General features: G+C 40.2%; 2 protein-coding genes and 1 pseudogene across 2 annotated transcripts in view; all 3 read right to left on the minus strand.

Annotated features, from left to right (window-relative positions):
- Nucleotides 1-223: 223 nt before the first annotated feature.
- Nucleotides 224-400, minus strand: LOC142436774 (ATP synthase F(0) complex subunit j, mitochondrial pseudogene; annotated as a pseudogene).
- A 16,639-nt stretch (nucleotides 401-17,039) lies between these two features.
- LOC142456762 (small ribosomal subunit protein uS12-like) lies at nucleotides 17,040-17,556 on the minus strand. Its single transcript, XM_075558005.1, has one exon. The coding sequence runs from the start codon at nucleotides 17,514-17,516 to the stop codon at nucleotides 17,085-17,087; it is 432 nt and encodes a 143-aa protein (XP_075414120.1). The 5' UTR covers nucleotides 17,517-17,556; the 3' UTR covers nucleotides 17,040-17,084.
- A 618-nt stretch (nucleotides 17,557-18,174) lies between these two features.
- SELENOF (selenoprotein F) overlaps nucleotides 18,175-19,763 on the minus strand; it is a 51,598-nt gene continuing 50,009 nt past the window's right edge. The window contains exon 5 of the mRNA XM_075557992.1: nucleotides 18,175-19,034. Coding sequence (XP_075414107.1) covers nucleotides 18,903-19,034 — 132 coding nt within the window. The 3' untranslated portion in view covers nucleotides 18,175-18,902. The remainder of the gene's footprint in view (nucleotides 19,035-19,763) is intronic.

Below are 19,763 nucleotides of genomic sequence, written 5' to 3' on the forward strand. Positions count from 1 at the left end.
AAAATGATAGTTTTGCATTTTGATCATTTTGTTTAATAAAAGATAGTTTGGTTTTTGTTTCACCAGGTTTTTTAAAAAAATTATTTTTATTATTATTTTTTCTCTCATACACGGTTATTTATGCTACCCAGAACAGGCAGGAGCGACAGCCATGTCCCCAAAACCGTGCTCCGACATTCCCAGCCAAGTGGACACCTTATCCGACAGGATCTGAGGCAGCTGCTCAGTGGTGGCCGTGGGCAGGTGCCCCACCGGGCGCTTTCAGAGCTTCTTTTATCGGTACTCCTGATTTTGTATATGATGAAGCCCATCAGGCCCATTCCCACCCAGATCTCCTGGTAAACTTGTGTGTAGTAGGGCTTCATGGGGTCCACACATTCTAGATCAGGCTTTGGAGCATCGTGGCATCGGACAAACGGCTCCGCCGGATGGAGGACCCACAGCCAACGATTCCGAAGGTCACCGAACGCGAAAGCGCCGATTTAAAATTTTTTTTATTTAAATAAATCCTTTTATTGGGAGCTCTCACAACTCTTTTTAAAAAAAAAAAACATTTTATTAGGGACTCATACAACTCTTGTCACAATCCATACATACATCAGTGTGTGAAGCACATCTGTACATTCTTTGCCCTCATCATTTTCAAAGCATTGGCTCTCCACTAAAGCTCTTTGCATCAGGTCCTCTTTTTCTCCCTCCTTCCCCGGTCCCTCCTCCCTCATGAGCCCTTGATAATTTGTAAATTATTATTTTGTCATATCTTGCACTGTCCGACTTCTCCCTTCACCCCCTTTTCTGTTGTCGGTCCTCCAGGAAGGAGGTCACATGTAGATCCTTGTAGTCGGTTCCCCCTTTCCAACCCACTCACCCTCCACCCTCCCAGTATCGCCCCTCACCCCCCTGGTCCTGGAGGTATCATCTGCCCTTCACCAGGATTTTGTAATCAAATGCAATACCACAGTATTTTGTGGCTCATAGAAATAAAATACTGTGAGCGTGCTTTGAAAGGAACGTAATCTACAGAAAGTTGAGTATTTAATTAATTGACTTATTTAAGAAATATTTGAGTGACTATCATGTGCCCATTTAGAGGTTTATTTAAAATTCACCTTTACTTATTTATTTTACCTCCCCTGCCTCCCTTGTCCCTTTCCCTCCACCTTATCAGTCTATTTCTTTTGATATGAAAACTTTTTTCCTCTTGATTTTTTCCTTTAATAATAGTAGTCTCATACAGTATTTGTCTTTATGTGATTGACTAATTTCACTCAGCAAAATATCTTCCAAGTTCAGCCATGTCATAAGTTGTTCGACAAATTCTTCATTACGATTTAGTAATGCACAGTGTTCCATTGCATACATATACCAAAGCTTATTTACTCATCCCCCTACTGTTGGGCAGTTAGCTTGTTTCCATCTTCTGGCTGAGATGCATAGTGCTGTGGTCAACATGGGAATGCGTTTGTCTGTTTATGTTTGGCTCAATCCTTTAGGTTATATATCAAGCAGAGTGACTGCTACATCATATGGGATTACTATTCCCATTTGCTTGGGGACCACTGTGCCACATTTCCCAGTGCTCCTAGTTTTACAGTCCCACCAGCAGTGTATGACGGTTCCTATCGCTCCACATCCTCTCTAACTTTTGATATTTTCTGTTTTATTTTAACTTTGCCATCGGATCCAGTGTGAGGAGGTACCTCATTGTTGTTTGGGTTTGCATCTCTTGAATGGCTAGTGATTAAGGGCATTCCTTCATGTTTGTCATCTACCGTATATACTAGAGTAGAAGCCAAGTTTTACCAGCACATTTTAATGCAGTTTTTGTAGTAAAATTAGGTGCCTTGGCTTATACTCGAGTATATACGGTACTTGGATTTCATCTTTGATGAACTGTCAATTCAGGCTCCTTTTAAAATGGGTTTGTTCATCTTTTTCTTGTTTGAAGGACTGCAGGTTTCTATTGACTTGGGAGATTTTCCTTTTATCTACTATATTATTATCAATCCCCCCCCAGTTTGTGAGTTCTCTTTTTTATTCTTTGATACACACAAATGCATTGTTTTTAGGGGTTCCAATTCTATTTTGTCTTCTATTGTGTGGTTGTTTTTCATAATGTTTGACAGTGTGTTTATGCCATAAATTAGGGCCCTTACATTTATCTCTATTTTTTTGTTGTTGTTGATGATCTTTATAATTCTAGGGTTTAAATTTGGGTCTTTAATCCATCTTGAACTTGTTTCTACATTCAGTTTCATTATTGATAAATCTGGCTTTTTTGCTATAATTTGGCTTTGTCTTGTGTTTGTATGTATGTTATTAGTTTATTTGTCCCTCATAATTTTTTTGGTGCTAAGTTCATTTTGTTAATGTATTTTCTTGTCATTTTTCCCTCAATGTCTTTAATTTTGCCATTTACTGTTTTCTTTTGTGGCTTTCCTAATTTTTTACTTTGAGGAGTTTTTACTATTTTCTTTGGGGTTACTTCACCTCTTATTATTTTCTTCCTAAGTGTAAGATATTTTGTTCTCTCTCGTGAATTCCTTGACTTCCTCTCCATTTTACTTTGTATGTATCCCCTCCCTCTCTTAATTTGTTGGTATCTTCATTGTGGAATGTTATTTCTGGTTCCCTGTTTTCAGTCTTGTCTCACATGTGGTCATGCTTTAAATTGGGTTGACTTCTCTATGGTGGTATCTTGTATGTTGACCTTAGGTTGCTGTCTGCTGTTGTTGATTTTCTGTCCAAAGAACTCCTCTTAGTATTTTTTGTAATGTTTGTTTTGTTTTTACAAATTCATTTAATTTTTCCATGTTTGAAAATGCCTTTATTTCTCCCTCCTATTTGAGGTATAATTGTTCTGGATATAAGATTCTAGGCAAGTTTTTTAATTTCAGAATTTTGTATATGCCGTTCCATTGCCTTTTTGCCTGCATGGTTTCCATTGAAAAATCGAGGCTAATTTTTATTGGTTCCCTTTTGCCGGTAACTCTTCTTTTTCTCAAGGTGCTCTCAGGAGCCTTTGCTTTTCTTGCCCTGGGAAAGTTGCACTGTGGTATGTCAGAATGATTTTCTCTGTGGTAGATCTTGTTTGGGGTTCTTTCTCTTGTGTGGTTCTTTTCTTCACTGTCATGATGTGAGCACAGTTTTCTTCCAGCAGTCCTTTAATATTTTCTCCATTTTGTTGTTGTTGTTCTTTTATTCTGTTCTGGAATCTATTAAGTGTAAATTAATCCTGTAAATAGTGTCCCACATAATTTTTAGACTCTCTTCATTTAATTTTTTTTCTTTTTATTGCTTGTTCTTGTACATTGATCTCAGGTGGTTTGTCTTCAACTCACTAACCCAGCCTTCCACTGCTTCACTTCCACAGTTTTGCTCTTTCAAGATGTTCTCTAGAGATAATGCATTACTGTTTATTTTCTGCAGTTTCCTATGACTTCTAAGCTTCCGTTTATTCTGTCAGATGGCTCTTGTCGTGTTTTCATGAGTTTGTCTAGCTTCCCCTGTTTTAACCTGTAGCTCTGTCAACCGTTCCTCTATTCATCGAAGGCACCCAGACATCATTCCTCTCAACTTCCTCACTGGTGGTCCAAAGCATCTCTTCCTCAAAGAGGTCCCCAGGCTCTGAGTAGCGGTCATTTGCTTGTGCCAATACACAATATATTGCTTCCTCATGTGTGCTGAGAATGTCTGCTGCCTCTGACACGTAGCATTGTTTTATGTTGGTTAATCAGGTGGTAGTGGAGCCTGGGGTGGGGAGGTAGGGCTAGGGTGATCCTCGCTCATTGGTGGCTGCTGAAGGTGTCTAGGCTGTATGGCAACAGATGACTCTGAGAAAGGGGTAAGGACAGATCAAACAAAAGAAAACCAGAACACAAAGGCACACACAAATGACAAATTCAAACAAACAACCTTACCCTAACATAAACACATAAACACCCACATTAACACCCAAATCTGAGAGAATAGAAAAAAACAGAAAAGAAACAAAATTCCAGAAAAAGACTAACTCTCCAAACCAAAGCTGGCGGCTCCTTTTGGTCAAGGCCCATCCAGGGCTGACTCCTGGGGTTGCCAGAGCGTGTGGCAATGACCGAAGTCACTGTTTCTGAAGGAGAAACAGCTAGAAAGGAAGAAGGGGGCAGGGATCTAACGCAGAAGCCTGCTTTCCTACTGCACAGGTGTTTCAGCCCAGGGCATTGCCAGGGGTCTGAGCCTTCTCTTGCTTCATCTCGGTGCCAGAGGCGGCTAGGTGTCAGATGGCAGCCTCTGCCACCTCCCTTGAAAGACATGGGTCTGTGTCCCTTGCAGACCCCAGGGCGCTATGGGGAACCCAGTGAAAGGCAGTTTCCCTTTCATTAGCTTCCCGTGCTCCGTGCAGGTCTTCCCTTTTTAGCATGTGCTCCCTGTCCCAGGTATGTGGAAGGAGGGGTACTAGCATCCTCTGTGGGGCTATATTGTGTCCCGGATAGTCCTCCATTTACCCATGGGTGTGAGGAGGAAGGGGCGACCCACCTCTCTCTCTTCCAGCTGGGCTGACCGGATGTTGTTCCACATTGTGGGAGGGCTTGTAATTCGATGTTCTTCCTGATCTCAATGTGTGGGTTTCACCTGCAATTTACTCACTTCGGGTTTACCCACTATTTTTTTTCCCTGAGAGATTTAGGGTTTCGGGTATTTCCTGTGTATCTATTTATTTCACATTTTCACATTTTTATTGGTTGAAGTATCATGTCTGTCTAGGATACATTGGTAGACCTGGTTTCTATTATTTTGTATCGATACTTTTTAACTTACCCTTGTACTTTATGTCTGACCATGTCAGAATGTCAATGCTTAAACCCTTCCTATAACTGTGTTTTTCAAAATGTGCTCTGAGGACTTCCTACATTACAATTACCACCAAAAAATAGATTACTATGTTCCACTTGACTCAAAAATCCCACCTTACTGCCATCGACTGAATTCCAGCTCCTAGCAACTGAGACCCACTGAGTGACGACGGCGGCATCCGCCTCTGTGCCTTCAACAGCCTTCACAGAGAGCGGCAGATGCTCTCCATTCTGAGAGCAACGGATGTAAGGCAGTGCAAGCTTTTAGCATGCACGGATGGGTTCCTGACAGGTACTTCTTAAAGTGAACTTTCGTAAATTAAGCCATAATTCAGACACATTAGGACAGTTTTGTCACATACAGAAAAGACATGATTTATCATTCAATAAAGAGCCACTTGGAAAATGTAATTTCTTTCTAATTTATTTGCTTAGAAAGTATGGGTGGTGTGATCTTAAGGTGGGACAGGCTCTTAATTCAACAGCTGATGATTCATGGCAATAAAAGAAAGGAGCATTAAAAGTACAATACCCAGTTCTCTCAGCTCCGAGTTGTAGAGTCTTAGGACTTCCCCTAAATGAGAGCACAAAGGAGACAAAGTTCTAATGTACCCAGTGACCATGAAAAAAATGCTATGATAATATTTATAGATGCTTAGCACCAGAGTGTATGAGAGGTAGACACTAATTTATCGTGTATTCCAGGAGAAAGTACAGAGATGGGAAACAATAAAAGTCAAAAGCCAACGGGAAATCCGACAATGAGAGAATCCCTAATTTTCCCCCCTCTTGGTTACTCACGGCCAAGTACCATGATTGCAGCAAAGTCATATCATAATGCAAACATGAAGGTGATACTTGTTTTACTTTATGTTACTATTGATATATTGAAAATAAAGTAGAACAATCTTCCAGCATTCCGAAATACACTCACTACTGACTGGGGTATTGTATAATATTTTGCTAGTTTAAAAATACCAATATGAACAGATGGGATAAAATACCTGCCTACATTGGAGACAGATTTTATTTATCACATTCCATTCTCCCAACAGGCCAATAACTGGCGGCATAGTGGGTTGCTTGTGTGTTGTGCTAACCACAAGGTCAGCAGTTCAAAGCCACCAGCTACTCAGAGGGAGAAAGATGCAGGTTCTATTTGTGTAAAGACGCAAAGTCTCAGAAATCCATAAAGACAGTTCTACTTTGTCTTACAGGGTTGCTATAAGTTGAAATAGACTCCATGACAGTGAGTTTAGAGGTGGTTTTTTTTAAAGCACTCAAAAATATAACATTTTACACTCCGCAGTAAGTCTTTTCTTATAAACAGTATTATGATGATATGTACTTGTAAAGCTAAATGCAAACATAACCCCATATGTTCTTGCTAACGAGGAAAACACCACGCTTTGGCAAAAGCACTTCTATGTGACTAGGAGGCGGAGCCTGTTAAAATTAAAATGCCGTAACAGATTAAAAATATGTGAAAATAAACTGTACATAGAGCCATAATATTCTAGATTGGAGTTGATATTTTCCTTGGAGATCTTTAATCATTAATTACTGTTATCATTAATATATGTAAATACCTGGAGAGAATGTCAAGACCTTTACGAATGTGATGTTACCTTATATCAAAATGGAAATAACTTGAATGGAGATAACTGATAAAGGTCAAATACCGCAGTCTTCGGTATGGATTATATCTAAGCATGGGGAAAATGAAAATTCTCACCACTGGACCAATAAATCATGATAAGTGGAGAAAAAAATTGAAGTTGTCAAATGTTGCATTTTACTTAAATCAGAACCCATGACCATGCAGTAGTCAAGAAATCTAACACATTGCTTTGGGAAAATCTGTTGCAAAACGCCTCTTAAAAAAATTAAAAGGTTCAGCTATCACTTTGATGGTATTTTAATTGTATTAAATGAGCATGGAAGCTGGACAATAAAAAAGAAGACAGAAGAATTCAAACTGTGGTGTTGGCCAAGAATATCAAATATTCTGTGGACTACCAGAAGAACAAACAAATTGGCTTTAGACATACAACCAGAATGCTCTTTAGAAGTGAAGAAGGCGAGACTTCCACTGGCTGACCTTGAACATGAAACAGGCAAAACCAATCATTAGCAAAGGACATTGTGTTTACTGAAGTAGAGGGTCAACAAAATGAGGGAAACCCACTGACATCGATTGACATGAGAGCCACCGCACTGGACTCAAACATACCAATAATCATAGAAATGGGATAGGACCAAGCAATGTTTCATTTTTGTTAGACTCACTAGGAATTAATAATAAGACGATCAAATATACAACCAATTGGGTAATCACTCATCAATTTGTGCTGTATGGGCAGATGTCCTGGTCTAAGATTGTGAAAATATTCTGACTTAGAGATATTCAAGTTGCTTCGAAAATTATTTTCTCAATATTGATGGCTTTTAGGTAAAAGGTTTGGGTACTGAAGGAGATAGCACCTTGCAGTAAGGGCCCTGGTGCCTGTTATGATGAAGTTGGATGGGGGGGTGGGGGGGGATCCTGGTTGTTGAGCCAAGAAACCAAATTTGGTACTACATGATCTTTTATTGGCATCAAAATTGAAAGTATTACTGAGTATAAGCCACTGAATGTGGTGACCAACCCTTCTATTAAGTCACAGAATTAATGATTATTCTAAATCACTAGTACGTACAGATTTACATTGGAGTCTCATACAATTTGAACCTTTATGCTTTTGCTCTTAAAGCAAGTTGCTAAGTAGTTTAAAAAACCAATTTGCATGCGCCCACTGTCCTCAAGTTGATTCAGGCTCACCTTGGCTCTATCAGACAGGGTAAAACCACTCCTGTGACTCTACGGGAGCAGGAAGACTCACCTTTCTTCCTTGGAGTGGCTCATGGTTTTGAACTGCTGATCTTGTGGCTAGCAGCCTAACATTTAACTCACTAAGCCAGCATTAAGTTACTAGTGGATTAAGTTGAACAAGCATGTTACGTGTCTACCTAGGCATACTTGTCCTTGTATTATATGACCTTTTAAACACAGACTGGATTTTGTCATTCCTTGTTAAAGTTTTTCCTCCTTTTCTGGTTTTATTCTAAAAATCAAGTAAAGTAGAACAGAACTCCCGAGACATCATTTTACTGGGCCTTTCTTGAATACATTCTGGACTTCAAAAGTAATTCCCATTACTTTTTCCCCTAGCCTCACCAGGCTCCAGGCACACTGAACTCGTTTCAGTGTGCAGAAATCAGGACTTCGTACACACTTTTCCATAGTGTCAGAAGACATTCTAAACACTCTGCATAAATAACTTCTATTCCTTTCAGGCCGAAGAGATCCTTAAACTCATTATCTTTGTAATTTTCTCCTATTAACTTACCAACAACAATTTTTGCCTTTGCTTTTATCTTGTTAGGTGCCACCAAGTAGGTTCCAATTTGTAGGGATGCTATAATCAACAGAAAGAAACACTGCTAGGTCCTGGACCATCATCACCACCATCGCCTATGGTTGGAGCCATTGTTGCAGCCACGGTGTCGAACCATCTCCTGGAGGACCTTCTCCTTAGCTGATGCTCTGCTCTATCAACATGACACCTTTGTCTAAGGACCAGTCCCTCCTGATAACAAATGCAAAGTAGTCAGGTGAAATCTTACCATCCCCATTCCTAAGGAGCATTCTGGCTATACTTCCATGATTTTTTCTGGTTCTTCTGGCAGACCGAGGTATGAAATTCAATGGCATCAATTTTTTAAAAAATCTTTCTTATATGTTGTCCAGCTTTGGCAAGCATTCTCTGGTGATTGAAAATAGCCTCGTCTGGGTCAGTCATGCTTTAGTCTTCAAAGTGACTTTGCTCTTTAACACTTCAAAGAGTTTTTCTGCAGCAAATTTGCTGAGCAAACATGTCATTTGATTTCGTGACTGTTACTTCCATGGGCTTTGATTGTGGATCCAAGTAACATGAAATCGTTGACAACTTGAATCTTTTCTGTTCATCACAAAGTGGCTTATTCCAGCTGTACTGACTTGTCTTCTTTATGTTGGGCTTATATTCCAACTTGAAGGCTGCAGTCTTGGATCAGCTTTTGCTTCAAGTATTTTTGCTTTAAGCAAATGAGTTACATCATCTGCATATCTTAGGTCGTTAATGAGTCTTCTCAAATCCTGATCAAGAGTTCTTCACACAGTCCAGCTTCTCAATTTATTTGCTCAGCATCCACAGTAACTAACTATGGTGAAGGGAAACCAACCTGCCACACATCTTCCCTGCCCTTAACCATGTTCTGTTTAAGCAACTGCCTCCTGGTCCAAGAACGGGTTCAAGATGAGCATAGTTAAATGTTACGAAATTCTCAATTTTTGGTAATATTATCCATACTTTGTTATAATCTATGCAGTCAAATAGTTTCCTTTTTCCCTCCAAAGAGTTTTCATGGTGAATACAACATTGGCAAATATCTTCTCAGGATTCTCTGATTTCAACCAATATATATCTGATATCAGCAATATCACCTGTTCCACCTTCTCTTCTGATGTCAGCATGAATTTCTAGCAGTTCCCTGTGAATATACTGCTGCAATGCTTTCTAATTATCTTCAACGAAATTTTACTTGCCTGTGGTAATAGTGATACTGCTTGATAATTTCCTCATTAATTTGTACCATCCTTCTCTGGGATATGCAAATATGTAGAGATCTTCTTGGTTGTCCAAGTAGCTGTCTCCCTACTTTCTTAGCAGAGACAAGTGAGTTGCTCTGTACTCGCATCCATTTGTTGAGACTATGGCTACTCCATAATTTCCTGGAAACGTCATGTTCACTCATGCCTTCAGTGCAGCCTGGACTTCTTCCTTCAGTATCACGGGTTCTTGATCGTAAATAGCTGAGTGCTGGCCAATTGTTTTTTGTGGAGTGACTCTGTGTATTCCATTTGTTGATGCTTCCTATGCCACTCAATAAAGAGCCTGATGGTGCAGAGGCTACATGTTGGGCTGCTAATCAAAAGGGCTCTCTCTACAGGAGAAAGACAAGTGTGTGTGTGTGTGTGTGTGTGTGTGTGTGTTGCTCTCACAAAGACTTACACCCCAGGAAACCCTAAGAGGAAATTTTACCCTATTCTAAAGACCAGCGGATCTCAACCTGTGGGTTGTGACCCCTTTGGGGGGTCAAATGACTCTTTCACAGAGGTCGCCCAATTCAGAACTGTAGCAAAATGACAGTTATGAAGTAGCAACAAAAATAATTTTATGGTTGGGGCGTCATCACAACTTGAGGAACTGTATGAAAGGGTCGCGGCATTAAGAAGGTTGAGAACCACTGCTATAGGGTCACTATAAGAAGCCAACTCAACAGTAGTAATTTTTTTATATGTCATCCAATATTTCACCCATAGAATACGTTTTTCTTTTTCATAGAATCTTTCTACACTGAAAGTTGAGGCTTGGACTTTGTTCGTCAGCTCTTTCAGCTTGACTCTGTTCTTCTCTGGTGGTTTTCTACCTTCGGGTCTTTGCATACTTCATGATATTTTGTTTTCTCAAGGCACGCTTTGAAAGCTTCCATTTGGTTCTTTTACTGTATTCCCCTACTCTGCATTTGCTTTCGCTACTCTGTGCTCAAGAGCAAGCCTCTGCTGACTTTTGTCCTTTCACTTGAGCTTTCTCCGGGGTGATAGACTTGATCCCATCTCACATTTGGTCTGCTCTTCTGTCATTAGTGTTCAGTGTGTCAGATCTATTTTGAGACCCTTGCTAGGCTCAAGTGAGAGACACTCAAGGTCCTGTTTCGGTACTGATAGACTTGTTTGAATTCTCTTTAGCTTTAATCTCAATTTGCATATAAACAATTGGTGATTCGCTCCACAGTTAAGCCCTGACCTTGTTCTAACTGATGCTATTGGCTCTCTATCATCTCTTCCCACAGATGTAGTCAATTTGTATTCTATCTGGTGAGATTCACATTTGTAGTAAAAATTTATGATGCTGACAAAAGGTATTTGCTGTAAATCCTCAGTCTTGCAATTCTGTCATGCGATCTCTGATGCTGTTTCTATCATTAAGACCTTATTTTCCAGCTTCCTGATCCTTTGTTTCCAACTTTCATTTTGCAATTGTTAATGACAATGCACCTTGATTCTGTGTGCTCAATTTCAGACTACAATTGGTAACAATCTTCACTTTCCTCATCTTTAGCACCAGTGGTTGGGGCATAAAGCTCATTGCCCTTGAGTTGACTCTGATTCACAGTGGCCCTATAGGGCAGAGTAGAACTGTCCCTGTCGATTATCAAGACTGTAACTGTTTATAAGAAAAGAAAGTCTGGATTTGAACTGCTGACCTTGAGGTCAATAGCCAAACATAAATCCATGATAATTAGATCACTGACATAGTTGTACTTCAAGACAGATATTAAAATGTTCTTTTTTTGACAAAAAGTGCTATTAAATAGTTGTAATTGTGCATTAGGGGGCTGAAACAAATTTATGAAAAATGGAATTAAGAGAAAATGGGATTTTTCTATAAATTAAAAAAAAAATCATTATCACCTCTCCCACTAGACTGCAACCTCCACCAGATCTGGGGTCACTGTGGGCTTGTCTACTGTGACTGCTTTTTCGACGTGGAGGAAGAGGGAAAGGACTTAAAAATGCAGTAAAGGAACAGAAGGTAGAAGAGGCAACTAAAATGGAGATTTACTAACCAAATGAATTAAGGAATTGTGGACTAAAGATCACTGAGTGGCAGAGGAACATCCCACTAAATAAATAAAAACCCAAACCACTCCCAGTAAGGTTGAGTCTGACTCAAACCCTACGTGGCATTTGTGAGCAGGGTGCTGGAGGTGGGTTTGAAACCCCAACCTCGCAGTGACCCCAACCCTTACTCAACAGTGTCACCAGGGCTCCTTTCGCAGTTTGAGAAAACTTGCTGCCATAGAGTCAATCTTGACTCAAAATGATTCTGCAGGACAGAGTAGAATTGTTCCACAGGATTTCCAAGGCTATTTTTTTCTAAAATGCAAATATAAGTGGTTGTATTATAGTTGCAAAGGGATTTGCAAAATGAATTAAAAACTTTGGCATTAAGTATCACACCGGCAGCATTATCACAGTGACAGAAATGATATTTTTCTGGAAGAGCAAACCTTTAAGTGAATAACCCTGGTAAGGATAAAAAAATTAACCCGTGTCTTATTAACCGGTGGTCTAAATTTCAATATCTAGGTTGTGAGAAACCAAGAATATGCATGCAGCCTTGGTGGTGTAGTGGTTAGGCTTTGGGCAGCGATCTGCTTGGTTGGTAATTCAAAATCACTAGCAGTGCTGCGGGAGACAAATTAGCCTTTCTACTCCAGTAAACAGTTGCCAGAAACCCACAAGGAGTCGCTCTGAGTCAGCATCGATTCCATGGTAGTGAGTTAAAGCCGCTCTACTTTGAGTGTATTTGAGTGGGGATCCAATGAGTCAACAAAATGAGAGACACGGAAGAAGAGCCCATAGATTAAAAGAAATTTAGCAGGCATATTGAGGGAGAAAGATGGGATTTTCTATTCCTGTAAAGTTAGTCTTGGAAATTCAAAGGGGGCAGTTCTACCCTATCCTATAAGGTCCTTATGAGCAGGTATCAACTCGATGACTGTGAGGTTTTTTTGACAAGGCCTGTCAGCTGCAACATAACCGGTGCTTAGATCACTAAACACACCATTAAATAATGTTGACCATTTTAGAATTTGGAAATGAGTACTGGATGTATTTAGGGAGGCCTAGTGGCACTGTGGACTATGCACTAAATTGGCAATCTCATGGTCCGCAGTCCAAATCCACCAGCCATTCCTAGGGAGAAAGATGAGGCTATCTAGATTCAGTCTGAGAATCCCCAAATTCTGCTCTGTCCTATATAGGGTCTCTAGGAGTCAGAATGGATTCAGGGGCAGAGGGCGGAGCTTCAGATTTGATTTCTTCCAATTACCTCTCTTCAGCTTTCTCTGTTGGGCAAAGATAGGATATAGTACAATTTCTCTTTTGTAAAGGCTAGAGTTTATCTAATCAGGTTGTAGCTTGATGACACCTCATTGGGGGTGTGGCCTTTTGACAAGAGACCCTTGTGCAGGATTTGGATCCCGCATCTCACCCGCTGTGTGGCCTGCTGATCCAGGAGCCAATCGCCAATGCCGACCTTGGATTTGGCCAGCCTCAGCTTCATTTACTTGTTTCCACCAGCCTGTGGCCCTCCTGCCTCTTCATCCTGGTTCCTGCCCATCAGCTTCTACTCCTGAGTAAGTACGCAGGTCAGCAGTACTGCTGTAGGTGAGCAAACTTGAACAGGAGCGTGCCCACCTACTACTGTGTGGCCAGTGCAGTATATCCATTCACAAATACCAGCTTCACTAGTTCTTGCTTCTCTGGAGAACTCAAGCTAAGACAGGGGTGAAATGCAAATCCAAGGCTGTAAATCTTCACCGAAGTAGGCTGCCACCTCTGGTGGGGGTTGCTGAGAATCAGACCTGGCTCAATGGCAGCAGATTTGAGGTACCAAGGAGCTAGGAAGTGCAAACTTGGAGCTCTCATTAATTGCTGGTGAGGACAAAATGCTACTTAGAAAGTTTGGAAATATTCCCATAAAAAAGTTAAAAATCGTTACCAGGTGATTCAGCAATTCCACTGTTATGTGTTATCTAAATGAAAATAGCTTTCCATAATTAAGCTTCACAAACGCATATGCAACATTATCCACAATAGCCAGTGTTCCCAGATACTCATCATCCACTTGAATAGCTTCTAAGCCTCAAAACTTCTTACAAGGCAACATCACTTCTTAGTCACAGTTACTTTAAAAATGTGTTTATGGTGACAAATTTGTGAAACGAAGATATTTCATTTATGTGTACAATTCAGTAATAACTTCTCAGCTGTTATGTGACTTTTACTAAAATTAGGAATGTAGACATGTAGTAACTATTGGAGGCAGTAAGTGATATATAATTTTAGCAGTGGAAAGTAAGTTTTTAAGTATCAGATGACAATTTCATGTTTCTTTGAATTTGAAGGTTTAATCAAATGTCACAATCTGTCTGGCTAAAAAAGTGCTTTCTGTAAGGTCGCTGACAGCTCCAGACCTCATGTCCCCTCGCTGGAGCATGCTGCAGCAGAAGATACTGGGACACACGGCAGGGAGGGAGCCCAGGCTGAACCCCCACATAACAGATCAGCAAAACTAAGCCATGATGCCCATGAGGGGCCCCCAAAGTAGATTTCAGGCTAGGAGGGGCAGTGGTGCCAAGAACCCCTCAGAACTGGTGGGGAGATAGTCATAAAGGTCAGCAGATAGGCCTATAATTATGGATGCTCCCCGCCTACCCGTTTTGTCTTCGTTATTGTATAGGCATGGGATGCAAGCCTGAATAGAAAGCAATGTGACCCATGGTTCCAGAGGGAGAAGGCGGCTTGGGAAGGGAGCGGTGTGCAAAAAATGCTGTAGATGGGGGAACAACTAAGGAATCAAAATCAACAACTATGAGGATGTAGAGATCCTGGTGGTGTTGGAGCAATAGCCACCTAGCTGAGGAATTACTAAGAAGGGCGAGCATGTTGGTGGAGGAGAAAGACAAAGGAAACAGAGGAAAGACCTAGGAAGCAAAGCTATGGATAGAGGTATGAACATAGGTGTGTACATGTCAATATACTAATTCATAAAAATAGAGGTATATAGCAATACGTAGAGGAAGTGGACAGACGCTGGGCTTCTGATCAAGTCTTCCCTCAATGCAAGAGCACTAACCTGGCACTCAGTGATGCTCACCCTCCTGACACGATTGCTGAAGACATAAGCAAATGTGAAGAAAGCTAATGATGCCTGGCTACCAAAAGATATAGCATCTGGTGTCTTAAAGGGTTGAAGTTAAACAAGTGACCATCTAGCAGAGAAGCAACAAGCCCACACAGAAGCACACCAGCCTGTGTGATCATGAGAACCACAACAAAAAAGCCTATTGTTGAGAATGAGGTGTGCTGGAGCAGAGATCCAAAACCCATGTGTAGACAAAGGGACATCCCCTCACAGAAGGGTCACAAGGAAGGGATGAGTCAACCAGTGTAGCACCCATGAAACACACAATATTCTCCTTGTTCTTTGAGGTTTCCTGAACCCCCACTATCATCACCCCAGTCCTGCCATTCAGTTCTGGCTAAACCAGAGCATGAACACTGGTACAGATGAGCTCACAACACAAGGAATCCAGGTCAGATAAACCCCTCAGGTACAGAAATGGGAGTAGTGATATTGGGTGAGTAGGGGGAAGGTGGAACTGATCGCAATGATCGACACAACCTCCCCTCTTCCAAGGGGAAAAATAGAAACTGTGGGGGATGGGAGACAGTGGTCGATATAGGATATGAAAATAATTTATAATTTACCCAGGGGTCACAAGGGTGGGATGGAAAAAAAGAGCTGACACCAAGGGCTCAAATAGAAAATGTTTAGAAAATGATGGCAACATATGTACAAATATGCTTGATACAGTTGATGTATGGATTATTATAAGAACTATAAGAGCCCCTAATAAGATGATCTACATTTGATCTTGACCAAAAGGCCGAGAAGTGATTAATATCTTAAAAACAAAACAAAAAATTGGTCCTTTTAAAAACAGTCTAACTGCCTCTTCTTGGTAATCAGTGGCTTCTTTCCTTTAAAAAGCTTTTAGCAGTTTTTAAATTATAATTGGTTAGAAGCATTTGGGATGAACTCTAACCTCACAAATAAAACAGTGGGTGGGTCTTAGTAGGCAGACTTTAATCAATCAATTTGAGAGCTTAAAGCTCACATACTGAAGCTTCAGTCTCTTTTGATCTTTCACAATCACTTGAATGTAATAGATTTTTAGACCTATCTTTAATCATGCCAGTCATTTAACTGGCTCTTCCCGGCCAGGGACCAGTCTAAGTACTTTTCTACGCTGCGCTTAATTCTGAAGTTTCATCACTTTCCACTCATTGTGTAGCGGGGACTCTCCCTACTGCTTTTAGTTCAAGCGTCCATCATTGACTTCATTTTCCTCTCGCCTTGTAGTAATGACAACCAGTAGGGCTCAGTGGTCCTCACGAGCACCTGACACTGTCCAAACGAAGCCCCTCTTCAGGACCTGTAGCAGACACTCCGTGCCACTGAGGGGTTTCCGACTCGTGGGGACCCTGGGCAGAGAACTCCTCTTGTGGTATCAGGAGACTCCATTGCTTTGTGGGAACAGAAAGCATCTTTCTCCGTGCAGCCTGGTGATTTTTGAACTGCTGCCCTTGCCGTGGGCAGCCCAACACCTGACCCACTGAGACACCATGGCTGTCTTCAGTACTATAGACCACAGGTCCTCCAACTTCTGTAGTCTACCGCCCACTCTTCAGGAAATAAAAATAGCGCCTCTTGGCAATTAAGAACTTTTGTACATTAGCTGATAATCCAGGATAAAGTTTAGGTATACATGTTTGCAGTCCCCTGGATTGTTCTAGCATGGCCCAGGGGGTGGTCTCACCTCCTGATTTGGGGAACCCCTGCTATAGATGATCAAAAGTAAACCAGGATTCATCTTATATAGACCAGTCAGAGCTACTTATTTATTGCCCAAGCTATTTACTTTCCTGGCCTTTAAATACTATGTAACACAAACGAACAAGGATTAAATAACCGACTTCTATTAAAAGTAAGTTATTACACTTTTTTGTAGAGTTGTTTTTAAGGTTTCCAAATACCCATTAAGGTGATGCAATTAAAAATTACTTTTAGGCATGTTTTCAGATTATAAAAATGTATCTTACATTGATGAAGTAGGATATCATACCAATTAGGCAAGTTAGTAAATTTTAATAACTTAAAAGGCATTTGGATATTAATTTTTGAGATATCTCATATGAAGGAGACATTTTGATTAGTCAAAGGAGACCCATCATTTTAAATAGCTCATAAAAATGTTATAATTAAAAAAATGTTATAATTAAAAGAATTCCTTATATAAGAAGTGAGAATTAAAACTTTATACAAACACACACCCACACACACACCCACAAAACCACTGTCTACCTAGGTAAAGATTTATAGCCTCTGAAACTCCTGTGTCATGAGACAGAATCAACTCAATGGCACTGTTCTAAAACAAAGAAATAACCAACAATGCAAAGGTATTATGTTCTAAATCATATAGTCATTTTTTTTCTGGCAAAGAAAATTTATTACGTATTCACCATCAAACTTATGATCTTGGCCTTTCCTTCTTGCCTTTGTATAAGGCCAGGAGGGACACATTGGCTACTTTGACAACCTTAAAGCGGACTCCAGGAATGTCACCAACGGCATGACCTTTGCGACCAAATCCAGCCACCAGAACTTCATCGTTTTCCTCAATAAAGTTCAAGCACCCATAGTTGGGCACGAAAGCTGTGATTTTCTTGCCGTTCTTGATCAGCTGGACTCGGACACACTTGCGAACGGCCGAATTTGGCTGTTTGGCTTCCACTCCCACTTTTTCCAACACAATTCCCTTTGCATGGGAAGCGCCTCCAAAGGGGTTGGCTTTCAGAGCTGTGCCCAAATGGGCCTTTTTGTACTGTTTATCGTGCCATTTCTGGTCCCGTCGGTGGCTGCGGAGCTTCCTAGCAGTACGAAGGCCTCGACACTTGCCCATGTTGGCGGTGCCGCGACTCTCATATAGTCATTTAAAACCTTTGACTCAAAAAGGCATGCATGTGGAAACAATTAGTTCAACGGGGATCTATATGCCTCCACCACCGAGGTCAGAAGAAATCCACAGTTCCCAGCTACCACTACACCAAGTGCTCACCACAGAAGGAGGTCCAGGGTACAATGTGAGAAAAAGGTAGAATAAAATCCAAAATAATAAGAGAGACTCATTTTCCTGGTTGATAAGACATTGGTGGAACCCTGATAAGACATTGGTGGAACCCCTGACTATGGTCCTTAGTCAACTTTCAGATCTGGACCTGAACTCATCCCCATGTTAGAATAATTAACCATTTGAGGTCAAAAGGATGGCATTTACCCAAGGTGAAGTGCAGGCGGTTATGTAAGGAGGAGAAATGGATCCAGGAAATATCAGGAGGAAGTGGAAAAAGTGATGGGTATCTTGAGGGGATTGCAATGAACAAGTTGAAAAAAATATGTAAGAATTATTGAATCCAAAACTGATGATCTGTTTTGTAAACCTTTGCCCAATTCACAATAAAAAGTTGAAACAACAAAAGAGCTCATGAGAAGAAAATTTTAAAAATTGCATAGAGGAAATTCATCTGTAAACACAAAATACAAACAAGAATAATTTTAAATTCAGGCAGAATTTCGAAACTTTTATTTATATTTGGTCTTAGATCATTTTAAAATTTATTTTTAAGAATGAAAAACAAAAATTTGCCAAATATCAGATCCACACAAATCCTTACAAAGGTTTTCTGTGTAGTCTTCATTAACGCGAATCTTTGTGAATGTTTCATTCTTAACTGTAGACCTTGAATCCCTTTCACAATAAAGAGGCTACAAAGTTTATATGCATTGCATTCAGTACAGAGTATAACATTTCTACTCAAAAGAAAGCTGTGTAATACAAAAATGAGAGGCTATGAAGAGCAGACAATCTGTTGAGGCTCAGGGTATCTTACTTGCTTGTCGCTTTGTGTCATTACTTTCAAAGAGCACGCGGCACACGGGAACAGTAATCATCTCACGTATTAATCTCCCTAACTTAAAAAGCTGTTGTTTGTAAAACCGGACCAATTATCACAAACTATCATTTGCATAATTAACCACAAGTCTGTTACAAAGCATTCAGTGAGCGGTATCAACAAATGAAAGATGGAGATTTATAAAAAATGGGTTGTGTTAAGCTTGCCAATTCATTAGGTCTTATGGGCCGTGCTGCTACTCCAACTTCTCATTCGATGCTCAATGCCTCACAAAGACTGGTCAATGGAAGGAAACAAAACTAAATTATTTTCTAGGTACTGCAATATTTCATTTGAAAAGTTAACAAAAGGATAGGATGAAATTTAAGCAAGATTTAGACGCGCTCCAACTTTTCACTCAAGAATTCTTCGACACTGTCTGTGTTCCATTTGAGGATGCTCAGTTCTTCAGCAATGTTCCCACTGTCGTCCAAAAGCTTCAGCACAGGGTCTGAACCTCGAACATACTACAAAAAAGAGACCAACACTAGTTTCCTACTTAAAAAGAAATGTTCTACTCAGCCAAAATCAAGGTTCAAAACAATTCAAAGCAGCTTAAATTTAAAGGTTAAATAAATATTTTCAAACATTGTAACAGAATCAAGTCTTTTAGTAAAATATAAATGATATTCTTGCAAATAATTAAAAAATATTACTTTCTTTCTAAAGTACCTGTTAGTATCAAAACAGCTTATCTGAGGTTTAGGTTCATTATTGAATGTAACACAGACTTACTACATAACTAGCACTTTCAAATGTTCTTAAAGTCTAATGGAGGTAAAGACAGTTAAAAAAATCATCAATGAGAGAAAATGATGGCATAAATAGAGATGTTGAAATAAGCAAGACAAATGATTAGACTCAGGGTTCTACTTTGGATATTAAATTTTCCTTGGTTTAAGTCTAATGTCTTGCTATAATCAATCAAGAATTGGGCAGGACACAGAAAAAATCTTCTGACCCACTAGTTTAGTCTAGTACTTCACAGACCACTGAGAAATTCTAACTCCTGGTCAGGGTGAGAAGTGTGATCCCGTCAACAACTCTAACTTACATAGCGCTAGATTACACTGAAAAAGCAGGTGCAGGGGCTCTTCTGGGGTTGTGAACTTTAGTGTGGGAGGCAAATTTTCATGTATTATTAGTACTCAATATACCTCCAACTGAATTGGTGTAACTTTAGAAATTGAACCTGA

Source organism: Tenrec ecaudatus, chromosome 1, assembly GCF_050624435.1.
Source record: "Tenrec ecaudatus isolate mTenEca1 chromosome 1, mTenEca1.hap1, whole genome shotgun sequence".
Classification (NCBI taxonomy): domain Eukaryota; kingdom Metazoa; phylum Chordata; class Mammalia; order Afrosoricida; family Tenrecidae; genus Tenrec; species Tenrec ecaudatus.

Bases quoted from the DNA above. Each gene is read 5' to 3' on its own strand.
- LOC142456762 (XM_075558005.1), bottom strand. From the start codon at position 17,516: ATGGGCAAGTGTCGAGGCCTTCGTACTGCTAGGAAGCTCCGCAGCCAC.